Genomic DNA, 23,936 nt, shown 5'->3' with positions numbered 1-23,936 from the left:
CACTGATGTCCTGGATGTCTGTCCTGTCCAAGCCTTCCTTTCCCAGCCTGGGCAACTTCCTTCCCTTCCCTGTGTGCTCCCCCATCAACCCAACCGAGCCATCCCCGGGAATCGCCGTGACCAGACACCGCCTTTAAACCCCAGAAACCACCACGAGGGAGGTCACAAGGAGTGACCAGGAACCGGAGCAGCCCCTTGGACAGGCTTTGATCCAGCTCCCACCCCTTCCAGACTGGTTTTTGCATCATTCCCGAGCTCCCTCAGCCCTGTTGAGATCAGTCCCCCCTCCGGGATGTGCAGGGACACGGCCACAAGCTGAGCACTCACCGGGGATTTTGCAGGGGGTGTGTGTGGATTTTCTCTTTATAAATCACGAGTGTGACGGGTTTATTCCCTTTCCAGGGCCGTGCCGAGCTGGGAGAAGAGCAGGTGTAATGGAGTGTGGCCTCATTCCTCCCCCGGGGGCAGGAGGGAGCGCTCCAGCCGCCGCTGCCGGCGCTGGCCGAGCTCCCAAATACCTGCGAGGATTGATCGTTCCGTGCCTAATAGGCTGGAAAGGGAAACGGCTCCAAAGGCCAGGAATGTGGAGAAACATTGCCATTGCTATCCAGAGGCTGGAATGGCGCTGGAGCTTTGAATCCTCTGGCGTTTGTCTCTTGCAAATGTGGTTTTTCCCTCCTGTCAGGGTTTTTTGGCTCTGGATATTGGTAACAGTATCCCCAGCACCAGAGACGTCCAGGCTTCACTGCTGGGGGTTGGATGAGCTGAATTCGGGTTTTTAGGACCAGGAGACTTTAATAATTTCCAGCCAGCAATGAACTCCTTTAATAAATTTACAAACATTTCTGCAAGGACAACAGAAGCACCTTTGCAATCCAAGTGAAACACTTTTCACAGCAATTTGGATCCAAACCAAAAGGACAATTCCTTACCTATATTATCACAAACGCTTTACTTCTTACTTTTCAAATTGTTACTCCCTGTTTTCCCTGCAGTGAACCAGCTGTGGTTTTCCTGATTAACCCGGTGAGGGATTTTTTTTGAGGGGAGGTTTTGGAGGGTTTTCTGACGTTGGGCTCTGCTCCCCATGCCAAAACATCAAAGCTGCCTCAGGGGCTGTGAGAAATCCGGCCCCAAAGGCTGGATTTGGGATCTGCTGGATCCCAAATTTAATCATCTGCATTAAAGGTGGGTTAAAGGTGCGTTAAGGTGGAGACCTCACAGCACCTTCCAGGACCTGAAGGGGCCTACCAGGAAACCAGAGAAGGACTATCCATCAGGAACTGGAGTGGCAGAGCAAGGAGGAATGGCCTCACACTGAAAAAGGGGGAATTTAGGTGGGATATTGGGAAGAAATCCTTCCCTGTGAGGTTGGGCAGGCCCTGGCACAGGTTGCCCAGAGAAGCTGTGGCTGCCCCATCCCTGCAAGTGTCCAAGGCCAGGTTGGATGGGGCTTGGAGCAACCTGGGACAGTGGAAGGTGTCCCTGCCCATGGCAGGGCGCTGGGACTGGATCTCTAAGGTCCCTTCCAAACCAAACCATTCCAGGACAACAGAGGAAAGTGGTGACCCCTCCCCCCAGACACTCCCCTTCCCCCGGGGGGCTTCCCTGGGGCCGCTCTTTTGGGCCATTTCGGTGGGTTTTACTTTCTCCCGCAGCCAAGCCGAGCCCACCCCTCGTGCCGGGACTCGCCTGGTTTTTTTTTCTAACGCAAGAACCTCCCTCGGAGCTGGGGAGGAGGAGGGGGGAGTTGTGGCCCGGCACCCCAGCTTTGACGCGCAGCCCTGTGACTCAAGCCTGCGTCAGGGCTGCGTGTCCCTTCCCATTGAGTATTTTTTTTTTTTTTAAATTTTTCCTTTTCCCCGCTACCTCCCCCACCCCCCACCCCGCCTCTAATTGCTTTCCCTTTATTTATTCATTTCTCGGGAGCGGAGTTACCTCCCTCCCTTCCCCGGGCGAAGGGGAGCGGGGCCGGGCGAGCACATCGCGCATCCACCGGGCGGTGGCGGGGCCAGGGGACACGCAAACACACACACACACACGGAGCGGAGTCACCGGTACCTCGGAGCTTCCCCGCCGCGCCCTGCGGAGCCGTGGCCGGTCGCTGCTCCCCTTTTCCCGGTCACTGCCGCTCCCGTTTTCCCGGTTTCCCGCAGCACCGGCAGCCTCGGACGGGTCTCGCCCCCCCCGCACCGGAGCGGGGGGAAACTGGGTGATTTCCACCGGGAATTTGCGCCGTTTCCTTCGGGATCGGGCCGGTTTTTCCCGGCATCGGGTCGCTTTCCTCCTCCCCGCAGCGCCAAGGTAAGGATGCTCCCCCCGCTCCCCCAGCTCGGGTTCCGCTCCCGGGGGTCTCCCCCCACCTCTCCGGGCGCTCCCGGCTCTGGGTGCCCCCTCCCCAGCAGGGTTTTTTTGGAGGGGAAGATGCTCAGGGAGGAGTCCGGAGGGGAGGGGGGGTTAATGGAGGGTTCACCTAAGCCTGGAGGCATCAGGCGTGGCCCTAAGGGTGGTGGCATCCAGGGCTGGTGGGGGGGACACTGAGAACCGGTAAATGGCTTAAACCACCCCGGGGGCCTGGGGGGTCACTTTGGGGGTGGCACTGGGTGCCTGCCTGGCTCTTGTTGGTTGGGGGCTCATCCCCTTCTGAGGATGGGTGGAAATGCAGCCTCCAGGTTGACCTTGAGGATAACATTGGGAGAGGAGAAAGCGTTTGGCTGCCATGAATATTCCGGTCCTGGCCCCCTGAAGTGTTTGTGTGTGTGTGGTGTTAATTGCCCCTCCTTTTATTTTTTATTTATTTTTATGCTGCTCCCTGAGTGTGGACGGTCGGGTTGGAGGCAGAAAAATGGGGCTTGGGCTCCTGGTTTTGTGAAATCCCCAGCACTGGGTGTGGGGATGCACCCAAAGGTGGTTTTTTTTGGGCTAGGCCAGGTCCAAATTTCCTCCATGCAGGGGAGATGGGGCTTAGACCCGTGGGGATATCTGCTCCCAGCTCTTTATAGAGGACCCAGAAGGTGAAATCCTTCTTCCCAGATCATGCCTTGTGTCTGAGGCACCTGAGGTTTGAGTCCATCAGGAGCTGATGCAACTATTTCTGGTCCGGGTAGGAAAAAAACCCGGAGCTATTCTCGGCAGGGCGGAGAGTTTCTGGCGGATATTTCTCCAGAGGTGTCAGGACTAGGTCAAGGAACCTGGCTGGGCTTTGCCTGCAGCTCAGCTGCTCCGAGGGAAGCAAAATGTGGGTCTGGGCTGTCTGCTGGGATAAACTGGAGGTGGCTCCTCCAAAATCAGTAGGAATTAAAGGGTTTGGTTTAAACCAGGTGGACGCTGCCACTTCAGCGTCCCACAGAGTAGGGAATGGGGAGTCACGAGGATCAAACCGACCCTAAACCAGCTGCTGACCTGCAAATCCAGGCAAAACCAGCCCCCCCTGGGAGGAGAGGCTCTGCTTTTGCCCCATCCCGGGCTGCTGTTTGGAATTGTTTGTTTACAAACGGAGCGGCAGCACCGGGAATTACGACGAGGGGGGGGCGAGCGGGACCCGCGTGCTGCCCCTTTGAGGCTTTTTGGGGTGAATCTCGTCTGCTTTGGGGGTTCAGCCACCAATCCCCGGGCTGGAGCGGGTGAGTTACGAGCCGTGACCGAAAAATGTGAGTGGAAAAAGATCATCTGGTGAATCAAACCGGGCCCTGGGGGGTAGGGGGAGGATGATCATATGATGTCGCTTCGCTCCGGTGTCACGTTATTGCAGCTGATGGGTGTTTTCATGGTACCCAACGAGGCAGGGAAGGAGCCTAGATCCGATGAATCAACGGGCTCCGGGCGCTTCGTGACAAACCCGAGTGCCAAGGCTTTGTCCTCCTCCGGGGTCCGTCTCACGACCCGGCGGCAAAACCATCTTTTCCGGAGGTTTCTTGGCAGCCGCCGGAGGAAAGAGCGGCTGCAAGGCGTGAAAACCCCGGGGTGGGACCGGCACCCACCCGGGATGGAAAAGGGCACCCACCAAGTGGGAAGGACGCCCAGTTCTGGAATGGGAAGGGCACTCAATATCCGGAGTGGGAAGGGAACTCACCTGGCACGGGGAAAGGCACCCTTTGGGTGGAGCAGGGGCTGGAGGAGCCACCTCTGCTTCCCTCCAGAGGAACCGGGGGGTTATTTATAACCTCGGGGCGCTTCTCTGGCAGGAGCCAGCGGGGTGGGTGTAAGACAGAAGCGGGGGCAGCTCTGACTCATCCCAGCTCCAGTGGCACGGAGAGAAAGCGGGACGGGGGGTTTGTTTGCACGGGAAGGACACGGAACCCTTCAAGCCCCTTTTGGGGGGGAAATGCCAGCTCTGGGTCACGGGGTGCTCCAGGACGGGAGTTTGGCTCCCAGTAAAGCTTCTCCTGTGCTCTCACACTCACCCCACCCCAAGTTTGTGCCTCCCCAGGCGTGGGGGGGGTGAGGAGCGAAGGCACCCGGTGGCACTGAGTCACCCCTGAGCCCTCTAATTAGCCAGGCGCTAATTGGAAGGGTTCGTTAACAAAAGGGGAGAATGGGAACAGCCCTAATGAGCCCAGATGGCAAAATCCTTCCCCGTGGAGCCAGAGGCCGAGCAGGGAGGAGCAAACCCCAGCAGGAAATAGGTTTGAGATGGAGATGTCTTTGGAGCAGCTCTGGCTGCTCCCACTCCCTGGTGGAAGGGAATTTTTGTGGGACAGGGGTTCCAGAAAGGTCCTGGGGTTCGGGGTCAGAGCTGCAGCGCTTCTGCCTTGGGTAAAAATCTCCTCTTGGGGCTTGGAAGTGGAGCTTGGATGCTGCTCGGGGGGTCCTGCCATTGGTTTCTTGTGGAAGATCGGGATCCTTCCCAAAGGACTGACTCTGCCAGGGCCATCCCTCTCCCACTGCAGAGCCTCTCCTGACCCTGGAAAGCAGCAGGTAGAGCCTGGAAAAGGTGTTTTTCCCCATGATTTGGGCTCGTAGGATGTGCACCCTGGGCTCCTTCCCCTCGCCCTTGGCCGGGCAGGACCGAGGGACAACGGGAGGGACGATTGTTCCTTCCCTCTCCTCTCTTTCCCGGCCTCCCTGCTTCCTGAGTGACCTTGGATCTGTCCCTTCTCCTCCCAGCTCCAGTCTCCCCATCTGCACAGAACAGCCTGGCCCCAGGGGCAGCATTTCCCCGGGCTCTGGGTGTGCGGGAGCTGCAAATTGACGCTCAGATCTCCCATCCCGAGGGAGGATTCCCACCTCCCGAAATCCCTCTGTGCCTCTGCCCCTCCCCCCCCCCCTTCCCTGCTCCGTGACCTTGATGGGGTGGGCAGGACCTTCCTGGGCCTGGTGAGATGGATCCTTCACCAGGAGCTTCAGCAGGAGAGTCTTCCCCCTCTCCTTTAGGAGCTGTGGGGGGTTTGAGTGGAAGCTCCACAGCAGCTGAAGAAGGGGGAGATACTGGGACAGGGAGGGACCACCAGGGAGCCCCCCTCCTCCAAGGGTTTAAATCTTCATTTTGAACTCACCCAACCCCACCCTGTGGGTTTTGCCTGCCTCAGTTTCCTCTTACAGACCCAAACAGGGGGAGTGAATGTCAAATTTGGGCACGGGGGGAGGAGAAATCTCCCTCCATCCCATCCTTTGGACCCAGATTGTGCTGGCTGTTGGTGGCTGCCGTGACTCCCCCGTGCTCTCTGCCTGTCTCTGCGCTCCCAGGCCCAGCTGAAAGCTTTGCTGACTCTGTTCCAGCCCGTTTATGGCTCCCCAGCCCCGGGGAGCTGAGGCAGGACCTGGCGGCTCCCAACATCCCTCCCCCCGAGCCCCTCGGGGTGCCCCTGCAGGGACGGGGTGCCCTCGGCTCCTGGGGGGCTTCACTCATCCCAAACAGCAGCTTTTCTCCCCTGTGGGTGTTTCTGGGGTCAGTGGGAGCCTCTGGGCAGGGATTAAACCCGCTGGAAAACCACGTGCCTTGGGATCTGCTGCAGGGGGGGCTCCTGTGCTCAATCCCAAGGGATGTGGTGCTTGTGGACCCACCTGGACAGGGGACAGGGATGGGGAGTGTCACCTGGATAAGGGGATATGGATGGGGAGAGTCACCTGGATAGGGTGACCTGGATGGGAGGACAGGGATGGGAGGGTGTCACCTGGACAGGGATGGGGAGTGATACCTGGATAGGGGGATATGGATGGGAGGGTGTCACCAGACAGGGGACAGGGATGGGAGGGTGTCACTGTGCACAAACCGGAGCCCCAGGCTGAGTTCCTGGATCGTGGCTTAAGGAATGGCTGCTTTGCCAGGGTTTGGACACGAAGGAACCCACTGGGAGCAGGAAAGTGGGACATGGAGCAGGAGGAGGGGAGTTATCCCCAGGGGGAGTCCCAACGTCTCCCCTTGTGACTCCTGTGGGATGTGCTGGCTGCAACCAGAGACACCAGAACCAACCCCAGCACAAACCGGTCCTTTCCCTGCTCCTGCTGCAGGAAAATCCACATTCCCTCTCCAGCTGGGTGGCAGCAGCGCTGGTTTTACCTGGGCAAAAGCTGTGGGTGCAAAGGCAACCGGTGAGGTGACTGCTCTGAAAGACCCTCGTCCTCCTTCCACAGAGAGAGAGTAAAAAAAAAAGCACATTTAAGAAAATTAAGGTCACGAGGGCTAAGTAAACAAGCTGAATCTCCATCTGTCAGTGACAAGGGTTTTCTATCTCTCTCCAGCCTGGAAAGCTCCTGGTTGTCAGCTGATCTGCCTCGTCTTTCTCACGGGGTGGTTGTTATTTTTGGCGGATGGATTTTTGACTGAATCCCCTTTTCAATCAAAGGGATGTGTGGAAATACCTCCCCAGGATGTGTTTGGACTGTGCTTTTTTTTTTAGTTTGAGGGTTGGAGACCTCGAGGCTGCTGGGAAATGCTGGGGGAAGGAATAGGAAGACACCTTGGATAAGTGTCCCTGTGCCTGGTGGGTTGGTGGCTCCATGCTGGGATCATCCCACAGTTCCAGCAGGGATGTGGATGGTAAAGGCTGGGTGAGCTCATGGCATCGCTGTTGGGAAGGATTTTTTTCTCCTTCAGGCCTTGGCAACACCTTCATTCCCAGGCTGGGGCTGAGCCACTGGGATGTTCCCAAGAAAGCCGTGGGGACAGCTGTGCCAGAGCCATTCCAGGATCAGAGTTTGGATCTTGGCCACACTTTCCCCCCTCTAGTTTAGTTTGGGTGCCTCTCCCGTGGGGAGGAAGACTCATCCCCTTGCTCCTTCACCCTCATCCCAGTGTCTGGAGAAGCCTTGGTTCCACGTTGAACACCCCTGTGGGAATGTCCCAAATCCTTTGGGAATGTTGCTGTCTGGAGCATCCTGGGGCTTTGGAGGTGCTGCAAGGACCTCTCTCCTCCAGGACCTGCTGCCTCTCAGCCCCTCAGGATAACTCGGGGGCACCTAAACCGAGGCTGAGATCCAGGGTGGGATGTTGGGGGATGTTGTGGGGTCTGTCCTGAGCCCCACAGCGCTGGCCTGGCTCAGCACCCAGGGCTGGGCATCTCCAAGGGGCTGAGCTGTCCTCGGAGAGCCTCTGGAATTCCCCGACCGTGGCAAACGCTGCTCCGGGGCTCAGCCAGCCCCTCCTTGGCTCTGTCCCTGATGCAAAGGATCATCATCCCCGAGGTCGAGTCCTCCCGATGCTCCGAGTCGGAGGAGCCGAAGCAGCTGCCGAGCAGAAAAGGAGCAGCAAAAAGCCCGTGGGGGGTTCACCCGGCTCTGCCCAAATCCAAGCGCAGCCCGATGGAAATCCCAGCGATTTCCTGACCCCTCCCCGGCCGAGACGCTCCAGCCCCCGGGGCAGCCGCGTGCCCGTAAATTGCCACGATGGAGCCGCGAGCGGTTTCTGTGAATGAGCACTCGTTAGGAAATTAAACATCGCCGGCCCAGGCTTGAAAGGATGATTTAAACGGCTCCTCCGGAGGAGCCGGATCCAGGAAAGATGTGGAGCCCAGACGGTTGCCTGGCAACGGATGCAGCCGACAGCCCAAAATAGATTTTTTTTTTTCTTTTTCTTTTTTTTTTTTTTTTTTGTAATAAGAACAAGGCCTGGCAAAGGGCGAACTTTCTTCAGGGGTGAAAAAAAAAACCACCGAGGTGAAGGCGAGGGAGGGTGAGGTTTTCCTGCTGCTGCTGCTGCTGCTTTGCTCCGTGTGGGGACATCAGAGCCCTGGTGGGGAACGGGCTGTGCTGCTGCCCGGGCTGAATCTGCTGCCGTGAAAAGGGTTGGGATTGGGGGCTGGATTGGCTCCAAAATGTTTGCCCGAAGGCAAGAAGGGCTGGGAAAGGCTCTGGAAAATCCTGGAGGTGGAAGGGACAGCGGGAGGCCCACCTTGCATTATCCATCCTCCAGACAGGGGTTGGTTTTCCCCAAGGCTGTGTTTGGGACACATCACCTGTGAGAGGCCACTCGGGCTTGGATGAACTTTGAGCTGACTGAGAAAGCCCCCTGGCTGGGAGGGGTGGGTCATTCCCTGGGTGTGGCACCCAGAGCTCTGCCAGGACCCAGCAACCAGCCCTGTGTCCCCCCAGGAAACAGGGATGGAGAGGATGGGGGAAGCAGGGAGCCTGGCTCTTCAGGAGAGAGAGAGAGAGCCATTTTTGCAACATTGAGGGGTTTGTCGTGGGGTTTCCTGTGTTTTCTCCCCTCCTGGAGAAGCACCACAAATCCCAGCTGGGTTTGGGAGCTGCCAGCCCAACCCCAGTTCTCCCAGTAAGGACAGGAGGGAAGTGGTGATTTCACAGGCTGGGGATCCCCAGAGCAGCAGAGCAGATTCCCACGGTGTCCCCAAGATATCCAAGTTGGGGGGAAGACCTGGAGGGCTCCTCTTGGCCCAGGCTGGAAGCTGGAGGGGCTGGGATTGCTGGCTTTGCCTTGGCTGCTGTTATCTGCTGCAAAGCTGCCTGGCAAGATTTAACATCAGGCTCTGAGGCTTTGATGTCACTCCTGATAATGTCCCGGGATGGGGAGATATCCTGGGTGTTTGTCACTGCCCCCTGAAAGCTCCCAAGTTGCCCTGGAACTTCTCCAGGGCTCTACCAACGGCCAGGAGGGGAGGAAGCAGGGCAGGGAGGGCTGGACCATGGCCAGAGCTGGATTTGGGGTCGGACTTTGTGGGGTTCAGCTGCTGCCTGGGGGTGTTAGAGGGGTGAGAGGTGTCACAGTGATTTGAGTGGCTCCATCACCTGTCCCTGTCCTTTGGAGCCCAGGGAAATTCCCTGCTGTGGGTCACAGGAGGTCCTTCTCCATGAATGAGAGAAGCTGTGGCTGCCCCTGGATCCCTGGAAGTGTCCAAGGCCAGGTTGGACGGGGCTTGGAGCAACCTGGGCTGGGGGAAGGTGTCCCTGCCCATGTCAGGGAGTGGAAATGGATCTTTAAGGTCCCTTCCAACCCAAACCATCCTGGGATTCTGCACTGGAGAAAGGGACCCTCCTGCCTCAGATGAAGGCCCCAAGGCAGGGGATGATGGAAACCCTTCTCCCCCAGCGCTGCTGGTCCCGTCAGAGGACAAACCAAACCCACCCCCACCCTTTTTTCGACCCCTTCCCCACGCAGGTCCCGCCGATGCCGAGGAGGTGAGGCCTGAGCTGAAGCTCACACCGGCGCTGCTCCCCGTGGGACCTTCACCTCCTTCCCTCACCTCATCCCACCCCTTCCCCCCCGGGGGCCCCCCAGAGCCGCCCTCATGCCCAAGAACAGCAAGGTGACGCAGCGGGAGCACAGCAGCGAGCATGTCACCGAGTCGGTGGCCGACCTGCTGGCCCACCAGGAGCCCGTGGACTACAAACGCAGCGTCCTCAACGTGACGGGAGGGGAGGGCTGGGACAAGCAGAAGGAAGGGGAGGAGGACCTGGATGCGGAGAGGCCGGCCTGGAACAGCAAGCTGCAGTACATCCTCGCCCAGATCGGCTACTCTGTGGGGCTGGGCAACGTCTGGCGCTTCCCCTACCTGTGCCAGAAGAATGGAGGAGGTGAGAGCGCTGGAACTCATCCCCAACCCAAACCCAGCCCCTTCCCAGCACTGCTGAGGGGAGCCAGGACCAGCCCAGTGCTCCCCTCTGCCCCTGAGCATTCCCTGTTCCCAGCGCTGCATCCCTTGTGCCCCCGGCCCCTCAGCTGGAAAACCTGCAGTGCCCTCAATAATTCAAACATCTCCAGTCATCATCAGCATGAGTCATCCTGCCAAATGTGCACACAGCAATTCCCTTCCCTTCCCTTCCCTTCCCTTCCCTTCCCTTCCTTCCCTTCCCTTCCTTCCCTTCCCTTCCCTTCCCTTCCCTTCCCTTCCCTTCCTTCCCTTCCTTCCCTTCCCTTCCTTCCCTTCCCTTCCCTTCCCTTCCTTCCCTTCCCTTCCCTTCCCTTCCCTTCCCTTCCCTTCCCTTCCCTTCCCTTCCCTTCCCTTCCCTTCCCTTCCCTTCCTTCCCTTCCTTCCCTTCCCTCCCTCCCCTCCCCTCCCCTCCCCTCCCCTCCCCTCCCCTCCCCTCCCCTCCTCCCCTCCCCTCCCCTCCCCTCTGTTTTACAGACGGGGAAACTGAGGCACAGAGCTGGGAATTGCTTGAGCAGCAATTCCCGAGCTTTGCTGAGGTTTTTCTTTAGCCCAAGTGGCCTCATCTGTCCGTCCCGTGGGACAGGTGCTGATTTCCCGGCTGGAATTCCCGCCGGGCTGTATCCTGGTGCCAGCCAGGTCGGGAAGGAGGGAGGGACAGAGCATTCCTGGCCGTGCTGAGCAGCCCCGGGGAGCGGCGGCGGCTGCTGCTGCTTCTCTGCCGCTCCCTGAGCAGGTGTCCGCGGGGGAGGACGGCTGTGCTGGGAGCAGGATGGGCCGCAGCCAAATTCCCAGGACTCGGTGTGCCAGGAGCTGGCACCGGCTGGCCCCGTCGCTGCTGAGCGTGGCGATGCACGGGCTTGAGCTGGTGCCCAGCGTCCCAGACATCACAGCGAGGAAATCTCCAGCACCGGACACATTTCCCACGTGAATGTGTCCGTCTGTCTCAGGCCGGGATGCCGGGGAGGGCATGGAAGAGATGGGATGCTCATGGTCCTTCCCGAATCACCCCAGCTCCAGTTCCTCTCCCTGCCTCTCCCTCTCCCCTCCCAACCACCCACTTGCATTCCTAACACACCATCCCAGGCTCTGGATTGGCAGAGCCCCTTCTCCAGAGCAGCACCGGCTGCTCCAGGTCCCGGCCGCGGGGTGGTGGCTGTCCCCGGGCTGCCAATCCAGCCGGGAATTTTCTCTGCCTTGGGACGGCTCCGCGTGCCGATCCCGGCTCCCGGCAGGAGGCTGGAGTCGCCCATCGGCTGCAGCGTTGAGTCATCGCATCCTTTAGGGCCACTCGGCCGTGCTTCGGGAGCCCCCGATTTCTCTCCAGCCTCAACAATCAGATAGAGATTGATTGACCGACTCCTTCAATCCGAGCTGTGCCTGCCCCTTTGCCAGAGGGTTCTGCTCTGCCCCGGCTGGCACGTGGGGCGGTGGATGCTGCTCTTTGGGGTGTGTTGGGGCTCGGACAGATGAGCAGGGGCGGGACCCGGGGGAACAGAGGGGTTCCTGCCTCCCTGTGTCCCCGAGATGGCCGGGCACGCGGCTGTGTCCCCGTGGGTTGGCTCCTGGAGGTGTGTCCTCGCACGTGGGGTGCTGTGTCTGTGGGTGCAGGGGGTCTTTGTGGGCGCACTGGGGTCAATCTCGTGTGTCCCCACACTGGCGGGGGGTGTTGCACCCTTTCCTTCCCCACACGCGTGTTTGCTCCTCTCCGCAGCTCCTCTGCTGGCCAGGCTCTGATCTGCATTCCCGGATCATGGAATCACGGAATCTTTTAGGTTGGAAAAGCCCTCCAAGACCACCAGTCCAAAGCCAGCACTAACTGGGTTCACTGGTTCGCTACTAACCCAGGTCCCCAAGTGTCACATCCACACATCTTTTAAACCCCTCCAGAGATGGTGACTCCACCTCTGCCCTGGCCAGCTGTGCCAGGGCCTGACCACCCTTTCCATGGAGAAATTTTCCCTGATATTCGATCTAAACCTTCCCCGGTGCAACTCGAGCTCGTTCGCAAAGGAACTGATGGAGGCAGAGCCCGTCCCTGCCTGCCCACCCCTGTCCCACGTCCTTGGGAACACAGAGAGGGGTCCACGACCACCTTTCCCTCCCCTCCCAGGTGCCTACTTGGTCCCATACCTGGTCCTGCTCGTCATCATCGGGCTCCCGCTGTTCTTCCTGGAGCTGGCGGTGGGGCAGCGGATCCGCCGGGGCAGCATCGGAGTCTGGAATTACATCTGCCCCCGCCTGGGGGGCATCGGCTACGCCAGCTGCCTGGTGAGCACGGCCGGGGGGAGCCCCCAGACCCCACCCCGGGCTGTGTGGGGTGGGTGGAACCAACCCCCGAGGGGTTTGTGCCCAGCGGGCGGGTGGGGGCAGTGACACCGCCCTGTGATTCGAGGCCGCGCCCTCCCTCCTTCCTCTCCCCGCCCAGGTGTGCTTTTTTGTCGGTCTCTATTACAACGTCATCATCGGCTGGAGCATCTTCTACTTCTTCAAGTCCTTCCAGTACCCCCTTCCCTGGAGCGAGTGCCCCCTCGTGAAGAACGGCTCGGTGGCCGGTAGGGAACAGCCCTGGGGCCGGGGGGGGGCTCAGCTGGGAGGGAGCAGCTCCCAGGGAAGGGGGGGCTGAGGGGCACTGGGGACCCCCAACACCTGCAGCTGTCACAGGTTGAGGCGTGTCCTGGGACACCGAGTCCTCTCTGCTCACCCTGAGCTCTCACGTGGGTTGGGTGAGGGTCTCCCACGCTGTCTGTCCCCACTTGGTGGGATTTGGTGACAGTTTGGGAATGCAGAGTGTGGGTTTTCAGGCTCCCTCAGTACATGAGGCCAGGATCTGAGCCGGGACCTGGCTGTTCTGACCGAGACACCTGAGCACCTCCTCGGGACACTCCGAGGGGGTTTATAGCAAATAAAAACCTCTCTCCCTGTATTTAACACCTCATCTTCCCCTGGTAAGGGCTTTATGTTCTGTCTCTCTTTTTTCCTGCTGAAAACAAACCCCCACCAATCCCTGCCTCTCCGTTTCCAGAGGTGCCTCCCTTCCCTGGCCTGCTCCACTGGGTTTTCCACACTAGACTAACCCCAAGAGGCAGTGGGTGGCTGTCCCCCAGCCCCCCTCACGCCTCCTGCCCCTGCTGTGTTGCAGTTGTGGAGACAGAATGCGAGAGGAGCTCGGCCACCACCTACTTCTGGTACCGGGAGACCCTGGACATCTCCAACTCCATCTCGGAGAGCGGGGGGCTCAACTGGAAGATGACCCTGTGTCTGTTGGTGGCCTGGAGCCTTGTTGGCTTGGCCATGATCAAAGGCATCCAGTCCTCGGGGAAGGTGGGTGTTGGTGGCCCCCCCTGAGCCCAGCTGGGCTCTGTCCCCAGGGCAGGAACCTCCTGCCTCGGTCTGGGATGTCAAATGTCCCCTCTGATGTTGGGTTTCAAGCTCTTCAGGTGCTCTGGGAGCGGGAGGTGGCCAGGGAAGGATGGAAACCCTTCCTCCTGCTCTGGGAGGGGTGCTGTGTCCCTTGGGGTGCTCCCACCCGCTCCACAGCTGGGGCCATCTCTGGTGGGGGTGGTGGTGGTTGCAGGATAAGATCAAAGGAGAGCTTGAGGAAGATGTTTAGTCCAACCTGCAGCCAGGGATCGGCCAGGGCAGCAAATCCAGCCGAGCTTCAGCACTGGGAACATCCCGCTCCGAGGGGCCCTGAGGAACGAAGCTCCCCCCGGGGTGGGAACCCCTCCCCTTGTCCCCTGTGTGCTGTGGGTGGGTTGGATGTGGATGGCTGGGTGGGAAATGAGGCTGTGGCCTTGTTGCATCCCTCTTGCTGCAGGTGATGTACTTCAGCTCCCTCTTCCCCTACCTGGTCCTGGTTTGCTTCCTGGTGCGGGGACTCCTCCTGCGTGGGGCAGTGGATGGGATCATGCACATGTTCACACCCAAGGTGAGAGCCCCCAGACCCTAAATAGATTCTCCTCCTGGCTGGTCACCCCCCATTTTCCTCTTTATTTTTCTTATTCCTCTTATTGTTTCCTCATATTTCCCTTATTTTCCTCCCCACCCTAAAAATGAGAGCGCCGACCCCAAACTACCTCGGGGAATCCTGATAGGTCATCAGCACCCAAAATTTAGGGTGTGGCCAGGACAGCCAGGAGCCTCACAAACTCAGTCCCCCCTCAGCATCACCCTGTCCCCCTCAGCTGCCTGGACACCAGGGTGGGGAGTGGGGAGGGGGGCCCGAGGCTGAATATAAACATAAAGACCTCATGGAACGACTCCATCTGGCAGCAAAACCTCTGCTGGTGGTATGTGCCTATTAATTAAGCAGCTAATTAATTAATTAAGCAGTGATGTAGATGAATCAGCTCGGCCGATGAGGCTGTTGGAAGATATTAATTATGGGCTCTTGATGAATGATGCTGGGAGGCCTCCAGGCTCTGGCTCCCGGGAGAGGGGGGATGTGGTTTTAGGGGGGGATTGGGAGTTAAAAACAACTCCCCCTCCTTCCCACCCAAGCAGGATGTTGGATTTCCAGTGCTCCATGTGCTCTGGAAGGAGGAGGAGGTGGCCAGGACACGCATGCCTGGGTGGATTGTGGCTCCCTGGGGCTGGAAAGGACCTTGAGGATCATCCCATTCCACCTCCCCCCACCAAAACTCCGAACCCAACCCAGTCTGGAGGCCCAGCAGCCTTTTTAATGGAGCTCTGGCTGCACTGGGGCGAGCTGTGGGGTCTCCAGACCACTGAACTCCTTCTCCTGTCCTCCTCCCAAGCTGGACAAGATGCTGGACCCCCAGGTGTGGCGAGAGGCGGCCACGCAGGTTTTCTTCGCCCTGGGCCTGGGCTTTGGGGGGGTCATCGCCTTCTCCAGCTACAACAAGCAGGACAACAACTGCCACTTCGACGCCACGCTCGTGTCCTTCATCAACTTCTTCACCTCCGTGCTGGCCACCCTGGTGGTGTTTGCTGTGCTGGGCTTCAAAGCCAACATCATGAACGAGAAATGCGTGGTGGAGTAAGAGCTGTTTTTGGGGTCTTTTTGGGGGATTGGGGGGGTCTTTGATGCCACTGCTGTTGCTGCTGGTTGTGGTGGGTCTGGAGGTGGCAGAGGAAGCGCTCTGGTGTTGGGTGATCCTGGGTTTTGGTGGACACGAGTTCCTGACGGCCAGGACTTGTGTTTCTAGGGATGTCCCGCTAAGAGAATTGGGCATTCAGCTCTTCCAGCCTAAAATCCACCCCCAAGACGGGCTCCTAGTCCACAAATCGCAGGTAAATCCGACCCATCTCCCACCACCTGAGAGGTTCTGCTGTCCCTCAGGAACGCCGAGAAGATCCTGGGCTACCTGAACACCAACGTGCTGAGCCACGACCTCATCCCACCCCACGTGAACTTCTCCCACCTCACTGCCAAGGACTACAGCGAGATGTACAGGGTGATCATGACGGTGAAGGAGGGGAACTTCAAGGAGCTGGGCTTGGACCCCTGCCTGCTGGAGGATGAGCTCAACAAGGTACCCGGTGGCACCCCCAAGGAGCTCCCCCCTGCGCCCACTGCCCCTCCCTGTGCCAATCCTGGGCACGTGGATGTGGGAAAACTCCTTTTAGAGACCCTCCTGGGCTTGGAAATCCACACCCTCGTGTTTTTTTCCCCTTGTGGCCCCTCCTGGGGTCAGGGGGAGGTCTGTCCCTCCTGCACCTTGCAGGGATCGCTCATCACCCAGCAGCAGACTGGGTGATGAGTGATTCTTTCCTTGAGGACCTGTCCAGGGAGGGAGCCCTGAGCCATTCAGGGGCTCGAGGTCCGTGCCCCTGACATGTTTCTGTCTGTCCTGTGTCCCCCCAACAGTCGGTGCAAGGGACTGGCCTGGCCTTCATCGCCTTCACCGAGGCCATGACCCATTTCCCGGCCTCGCCCTTCTGGTCCGTCATGTTCTTCCTGATGCTGATCAACCTGGGCCTGGGCAGCATGATCGGGACCATGTCGGGCATCACCACCCCCATCATCGACACCTTCAAGGTGCGCAAGGAGGTGTTCACAGGTGAGGCCCTTTCTCCTTCAGCCCCCTGGGGAAGGGGGGTGTGTGTGGGAGGGTCCCCCCTGGCCCTGAGGAGACATTCCAGGGGAGTGGGGACACCGTGGGGGTGTGAACTGGGCCTTGCTACTGCGAGAAATGGGCCTTGGGGAGGTCTTGGTGTCCCTCAGGGGTCCCTGCTGAGCACCCCCTGTTTGCTCCCCCTCAGTCAGTTGCTGCATCTTCGCCTTCCTGGTGGGGCTGATCTTCGTGCAGCGCTCTGGGAACTACTTTGTCACCATGTTTGATGATTACTCGGCCACGCTGCCTCTCACCGTGGTGGTGATCCTGGAGAACATCGCCGTGGCCTGGATTTACGGCACCAAAAAGTAAGGAATCTTTGTGCAGCCAAAGGAATAACTCCTGGCTAAAAAAAAAAAAACCACACCCCTCCTTCCAGCTCTTTTCTATATGGATTTTTTTTTTTGCTCCAAGAGAAAAGCTCAGTTCACCTTGACCCTCCTGCCCTGCCCTGGTGTAACCGAGCCCCACTCAGGAGCAGGTCCTTTTTGTGGTTGTCTCCTGGTGGTTGTGGTACCCTTTCCCCCTGAGAACGACCTTTTTTAATGAGGTTTCCAGGTCCTTCTGGAAGGACACCTCATTTTCCCCCCCTCCAGTGCTTCTTGTTGGCCAGAGCGAAGGAGGCTCTGGATAATCCTCAAAAGGCCTTTTCCTTAGGAGTTTCCCACAAGCCCTACAGGCTTGAGGGACACTGAGATGCTCCCCAGGACCAGCTGGGTTCTACTTCAGGTTCTGCCTTGAGCACAATTCACAAGAGGGGCTCCTGGGAGGGAGTTTGTCCCTCAGAGGTGGGGAGAAGAACAGGATTCCACCTCCCCCCCACCCCTTTCCCCCCAGGTTCATGCAGGAGCTGACGGAAATGCTGGGATTCCGGCCCTACCAGTTCTACTACTACACCTGGAAGTACGTGTCGCCCATCTGCATGGCCGTGCTGATGACCGCCAGCATCATCCAGCTGGGAGTCAGCCCGCCGGGATACAGCGCCTGGATCAGGGAGGAGGTGAGCACAGGACCCCCCCCGCCCACCCCAGGGGTCCTGGCTGAGTAGGAGGTCCTGGGGGTGACCCTCAGTGAGCCAGCAGGGTTTGTCCACCCGGCCCAGCTGTCTCCAGTTGGCTCTGAGCACGGACTGGAGTTTGAGTGTGGATTTGGGTTGGTGTCTGTGGGTGGTACCGTGCCCTTCCCCTCGATTGGAACCCCCTTTGTGCCATCTCCAGGATGGAGCCTCGCAGGAATTGTCTCCCACTCCCAGGTCGTGGTGCCTGGTGGGCATCACCTCTGCCGTGACAGCCCCTTGACATTTAATATCTGCTCCTTCCAGGCTGCCGAGAAGTTCCTGTTCTACCCAACCTGGGCCATGGCCATCCTCATCTCCCTGATCATCCTGGCGTCCCTCCCCCTGCCCCTGGTCTTCATCCTCCGGCAGTTCCACCTCGTGTCCGACGGCTCCAACGCCCTCTCCGTCACCTACAAGAAGGGCCGGATGATGAAGGACATCTCCAACCTGGAGGACAACGACGAGACCCGGTTCATCCTGAGCAAAGTGCCCAGCGAGACGCCGTCCCCCATGCCCACCCACCGCTCCTACCTGGGGCCCGGCAGCAATTCCCCCATGGAAATGAGCAGCGCTCCCAACGGACGATACGGGAGCGGTTACCTCCTGGCCAGCACCCCCGAGTCCGAACTGTGACGGCCCCCGCCCTGCCCGCCCCTCCCTTCTCCCCGCTCCGCGCCGGGAGAGGAGGGCACCGGCGAGTGGATCCTGGCTTGGCCGGGCAACGGGAAAAAAAATAAATTGCTAAGGAAGACGAAGAAGAAAACACCCCCCGAACCCCCCCAACTTCTTAAAATCATAGCCCAAAGCAGCCGTTCCTGAGGTGACTCCGGGGAGGAGGGATTGAGGGAGGGGCAGGACTCCTCCGACAACCCTCGGCTGTGGAAGGCAGGGCCGCCCCCGGGGGCGGGAGGAGGAGGAGGAGGAGGAGGAGGAGGAGGAGGAACAAGAGGCGCTGCGACCTTTCCGAGAGCCGCTCTCTCAAATCTGAAGCAAAGAATCTCTTTTTCTAAGCAGCTGATGGTTGGAACAAGGACCTGGAGGCGGGTTGGGAAGCCGAGCCCGCTCCCCTCCTGCCGCCCAGCGCTCTTCCCTCCTGTCCTTTGTCCTTTATCCGGGAGGAGTCATGGCCTTATTCCAACGAGCACAATTTACCCCTCGGTGTTCATAGCACAAAGAGGTGCTCTTGTCGTCACCATCGTCGTTGTTGTTGTATCTCCCCTGTAGGTTTTTATAGCTGTGGACACACCCAAATAACCCCCCCAAAATCGTGACCAGGGTTGGCAGAGGGAGCAGCACCCGGGGTGGGCGGGGGAGTGGTTGGGGCTGTGGATGGTGGATCCTTGGAATCTTTCTTGCCACCAGCACGGGAACGGTGGCTGGGGGTGGTTTGGAGGCACGGAGGTGGCGTGGCTGTGCGATGGAGTGGCAGTTTGTGTGCTGAAGGGACGGTGGTTGGGATGTGTGAGCGTTGTGTGGGGTCAGGCTGGGGGACAGGGACGCTCTCCTGGAGCTGCTCTTCACACGTGGGGTGTTCTGCTGAACCGAAATCCCTGGCATGGTGATCGTCTCCTCTTGCTCCCCTCTTCAGGCTGCCCAGAGGGACGCCCAGAGAGGCTGTGGGACATCCTCAGTCCTGCTTTAGCTCTCAGGAATCCACCCCCCTCCTGATTTACCCCCTGTGCCCCTCCAGCCAAGGGCAGCTGGGCAGTGATTCTCTCTGGACTGGCCTCCTCATTTCTCCTCATGTTCCCTTTGATACCCCCCCCCTTTGGGGGTCCTGTTGCCCCCCCACAGGAGCTCAGCAGCTTTTGGATGGGGTGACCAGTTTTTGGGAACCACAGGCATCCGTTGGAGCAGCAGCTGTTGGGAGTCCCAGGAGTGGGAGATCCCAGATCTCCTCGGCTCTTGATGAGGGTGGGGAGCCCCTGGTAGAGCCCAGGGGCCTCTGCTGTGCCCATCCATGTTTTTTTTGGGGGGTCAGATTGATGTGAATTCAGCTTGTTTCCACCCAGGTTTCTTGGGAAAGGGTGGGATCTCCCAGCCCTGAGTCTCTCCCACCGGGACTGGGGGTCATTTCCCAAATTCCCTGAATGCCACACATGATCAAGCACTTCTGCCGAGGGTCCCACCATAACCTGGCACATTCCCCCTTTCCCAGTGGGGGCTAGGGAAGCAGCAGCCTGCTTGGGCTCTGCCTCTCTCTCAGCACTTTGCTGTGGCCTCCAAAATCTGGGGGAGCAGCTCATCCTTGGTCCTGCTGGGCTTGGGTCGTGTCTGAGGGTCAGGTTTGGGGGTGCTGGTCCATGAATCCTTCTCTCCCTTCCCTCCTCTGCTTTCCTGTCAATGGCTCTTCTTCCACCCTTGGTTTTGTTTGGGAGGTGAAGGCAGAAGGTTCCTGCTCCGTTCCCCACATCCCTGACCTCTCTCAGCATTCCCAGGGCCAGGAGGTTCCCCACTGTGGCATCTCCTGTGGGTTCTGATCCTTTATTTGTAGCCCCTCTTCGTGGGCTTGGCTGGTGACCCAGGCACTCTTCCTGGCCAATTAACTCAAACCCTTCATCAACCATTTTTCCTGGGATAAAAACAGAGGCAGGGACTGAACTGAGGCAGCTCAGTGGTGGCTCTGAGAGGCACCAGATCTGTGTGGTTGGGATCAGCAAAGCTCCTCCAGCAGTGTTCCCCCCTTTCCCCATCCCTCCAAGGTCTTTCTCCTTGCCCTGCCCATGCAGAGGGACAATGAAACGTCCCCACTGCACCACCCCTGGAAGGGAGAAGCCCAAACCTGGGGGGTTTCTCTTGGTGTTACTCAACATGTTCTTTCCCATCTCTGTTTGGATCCCATCTCCACCCGACCAGCAAAACAAATCCTTGCCCAGCATCCCCTTTCCCGTGGAGTCAGCAGAGCAGGACACGTCCCACGGCCAAAGTGCTTCATCCCATCCACCCCCAGGGTGTGGGGTTCCTTTAACCCCGGGGGAAAAAAGGATCCAGCCCCCGTGTCTCCCACCCCCCACCCCAATTCCCAAACCAGCCAGGGAGGCTTTGCTTCCCTCCCCTCTCCTTGCAGCATCGACGGGAGGCGAAGTCAAACAAAAAAAAAAAAAGAGCTATATTATATATATATACACAACTATATATATATAAAATATATACAGAGAGAGGAGATGGAATGATAACCTAGAGATTCTCTATTTCTATTGTATATTTATTCTGTAAATGTCACTGTAAATGCTGTTAAATGACAAACCGTACTCCAAAGTGGCCCGTGATCTATCTTCATTCCCAGTGCTGTACAGATCAATTCTCATTCTAGAGAGGGACGTATTTTTAACCTTTTTATTTCTTGTCCGTGGATATGGGGGAGGGGGTGGGCGTCCCTTTCCCCCCGCCCCCAGCCCAGGGAGGGTCCAACTACCCCGGGCGGATCCCGCAGAGAGGAAGAGGAGGAGGAGGAGGAGAAAGAGGAGGAGGAAGAGGGACGACACCTTTACTTTTATCTGTGGAAATACTGTGTTTTGTCGTGGCATTCGGTGTTAGACGCGGGGTGTTGGGGGTGGGGGGAGTGTGTGTGTGTTTGTTTGGGTGGGGGGGTGTGTGTTTAAGTGGTCCGTGTCGTCGCGTGTGTGTCCGTGCGTGGGGTGTGGTGCGCGTGTCCGTGGGTGTGCCTGGGTTTAGGATTCACTTCTGGCTGTTCTCTCTCACTCTCCGAGCCTGCCTTAGGGCCGGGGCTGCGGTGGGGAGGGGGTTTCTCCTGCTCGCCGGGGCAGGTTCTCCCTCCACGCTCCTCCTCGGGGTCCCAGGCTGTGGGTGGGGCCGACCCCCAGTGGCTTTTTAGCCCCCGAAATCACGTTGGTTTTTTTTCCTCTCTCTCTGCACAGGGAATAGGGAATAGCTGCTAGTTGTGAGCACAGGCACTTTTTCAGTTCTCCTCCGGGCAGTGGGATGAGGACGCTGCCGATGTCACTGTCCCCCCTCCTCCCTGCTCGGTTCCCAGCCCTGATCCTGCTGCCTGGGGACAAGGAGCTGCTGGGGGGACTGGGAGGGGGTCCAAGCCCTGGGCACGGAGCTGGGAGGGGCTCAGCGGGTCTGGAGAAGACAGAAAGTAGGGCTAGCAGTTGGGATATTCCATCCCCCAGCACCGGGCTCTGCTCCAGGGGCTGGACCTTGATCCCGGTGCAGGTCAGAGGGGATGGCTGGAGTCAGAGGGATGGCCCACGGCTCCTTCCCTTCATTTTCCCCCAGAACAGCCCCTGCCTCACCTCCCAGCCCTCACCCAGATCCTGACAGGCCACACGAAACTCCAGCACCTCCAGGAGCGACTCCCACTGCCTTCTCCCGCCCCTGGTCCCCTCCCCGAGCCTGGGTCTCGCTGGCAGGGGTGGAAGCAGAGCTGGGTGGCCTTGGTGGCTGGGACAGTGGCCTTTGGTGGCTGGGAGGGGACAATGCACAGCCACGGGAGCACCCAGGAAGGAGCTGCTTCCCTGGGGAGAGCACAAAGGCTGGTGGAACCCTCCTGTACAGGTAAAAGCACAGATCCCATCGTGGCACATCCCCTGTAGCCCCGTAGTTCCCACTCGGGCCCCTCGGCCGCCGAGAGAAACCCTGTAAGAGCTGTATCCAGAGTCTGATTAAAAGTCTCTTCTTACCAAACCTCTTCTCACCAAGTCTCTTCTCTGCCTCTGTTTCCTTTCTCAGGGTGGGCTTTGGGGGGTCTCTCTGAGTTGTTGGGGATGGCAGAGAGATAAAGGGAAGGGCATCGTTGGCATCCACAGGCATTGGGGTCTGTCCTTCCCTGTCCTGTCCCATCCTGGAGGGGATCCTGGGGGTCTGGAGACTCTCCCTGGATGTTTCCAGCCCTCCCAGATGCCTTCAGCTGCTGGGAATGAGCTCGGCAGCAGGTCTGGTGGGGAGAGGGGTGGCCCTTTCCCTTCCCTCCCCTCTCTGGTGGCTCGTTTGGCTCCTCCAGGGCTGACCCAGCCCCAGGGAACGTGAGGAAGGGGTGGGGGGAGAATTCAGGATGGGTCCCTGGGCTCTGGGAGTGCCATCAGGGCACTGCCACGGCCATCAACTGGAGCAGCACTGCCCAGGGAAGGGACAGGGGGTGGCACAGGGGGTATCTGTGCCCAGAGGGTGTCCAGACCTCAGCTCTGGGGGAAAACACCCCCCAGGAGTGATGATCAGGACAATGGGACACTATGATCCTGCACAGCCCCGTTCTGGGGCAGCAGGGATGGAGATCCCAACCTGCTCCTCATCCTCATCCTCAGAGAGGGAGCCACGGAGGGAGGACCCACGTGTGGGGGTCACTGCTGTGCTGAGCTGGCCAGACTCGGCCCTGCCTGTGCCCCCAGAGGGTCTGGAATCCCAGAGCTCCCCGAAAAAAGCTGAAGGGAAACAAACCTGGGAGGTGGGGGTAGAAAAACAACACAGAAATGGGTCCAAATGTCGAATTTAAGGCAAATACCTACTTTGAAAAAAAAAATTAAAAAACCCCAATTAACTGAATTTCCTGTGCCAGGGAGGGAGGGAGATTTCAGAGCCTGGGGAGAGGTGAGGGTTGATGCTGTGGGATTCAGAGGGTGGGTTTTGGGTGTCCCATCTCAAACCAGCTCTGCACCAGGGCACGGACACACGGTGGAGCTGCCTCGGCAACATCCTGCCGTGATTCCCCGAGCACCTCGGGAAGGGAAAGGACAGTTATCCCGACGCTCAAAGACGGGCAAACCGAGACACAGCACAGCTCCCGCACCGCTCCAAAGGCAAGACGATCTCCACTGGCGTCTCCGCTCCAGCCCAGCCTCCTCCCACTCCCAAATTGCTTTTATGGAGCAAAATTGCATCAGCGATGCGGTGGATGGAGCCAGATTTTCCCCCTGGAGCCAGTCGCGCTCCCGTTGTTTTCCCTGCCTCGGCTCCAGCCGGAGCGCAGGACACAAGGTGGCACTGTCAGACAGGGCACAGGGACCTCGCCGGGGATTTGGGAAGCATTCCCTGCCTGGGAAGCAGGGGATGAGCGAGCTCCTCCGTTCCAGGCAGAGGCCGCAGAGGGGATGGGGCTGCGAACTCCGCCTGTGCGACCCGCACAACTGAAAAAAATGGGTAATTTTAGCCGGGAAAATTCACCTGGCAGAGGCAGGTGGTGGAGATGGATGGGATGGTGGCAGCTTTTTTTGGGAAGACCGTCCTCCAAGAGTGTCCTGAGAGGCTTTTTGGGGCTCACACCCTGGGCAGAGGGTGCTGTGGGCGCCCCCAGCCACAGCTGCCACCACCGGAGACGGATCTATCCCACCCAAAACACGGTGGGAGGAGGGCAGAGACATTGTTTGAGAGCACCCAGGGGTTCCTGAGGCCAACACATCTTTCAGCAGCAGAATCCTGGGCTGGAAGGACCCGGAGAGGTTGGTTTGGCTGTTCCTACACCAAAGCAGGATTGTCCCTCCCCAGGCTGGTGCACCTGCCCCACCTTCCTCCTCCATCCCTTGGTGGATGCAGACCTGGCAGGATCCCAGCGTGTCCCCAAGCCCTCCGTGAGGTCACTCAGCTCTCTGAGCATCCCACGGCCCTCTGTGCTGGTCCCTCCCACCTCTGGGGACCTGCCTGAGGGACCACGGGCGAGGCTCGGGGTGTGGGGCTGGCTCAGGGGGTGAGACCAGCGGGGTGGACCCAAAGACCCCCTCACCACGTCCTCAGGACCTCCCCCCCCCAAGGCGTGTGGCTTTCCATGCTGGAGCTGATCCTCCCTGAGGTCTTCCAGGT

The 23,936-nt window shown here is 59.0% G+C and overlaps 1 protein-coding gene across 1 annotated transcript; it reads left to right on the top strand.

Moving 5' to 3' along the window:
* Nucleotides 1-1,879: 1,879 nt before the first annotated feature.
* Nucleotides 1,880-21,830, top strand: SLC6A17 (solute carrier family 6 member 17). The gene is made up of 12 exons (XM_050327115.1): nucleotides 1,880-2,304; nucleotides 9,554-9,969; nucleotides 12,157-12,314; nucleotides 12,472-12,598; nucleotides 13,186-13,367; nucleotides 13,864-13,974; nucleotides 14,804-15,045; nucleotides 15,349-15,541; nucleotides 15,877-16,069; nucleotides 16,272-16,431; nucleotides 16,961-17,123; nucleotides 17,445-21,830. Exons 2-12 carry the CDS (start codon nucleotides 9,684-9,686, stop codon nucleotides 17,811-17,813), a joined length of 2,184 nt encoding a protein of 727 aa, XP_050183072.1. The 5' UTR covers nucleotides 1,880-2,304; nucleotides 9,554-9,683; the 3' UTR covers nucleotides 17,814-21,830.
* Nucleotides 21,831-23,936: the final 2,106 nt, after the last annotated feature.

Source organism: Myiozetetes cayanensis, unplaced genomic scaffold (genome assembly GCF_022539395.1).
Source record: "Myiozetetes cayanensis isolate MyiCay16 unplaced genomic scaffold, myiCay2020 scf32, whole genome shotgun sequence".
Taxonomy (NCBI): Eukaryota; Metazoa; Chordata; class Aves; order Passeriformes; family Tyrannidae; genus Myiozetetes; species Myiozetetes cayanensis.
This window is presented reverse-complemented; position numbering and strand designations above follow the sequence as displayed.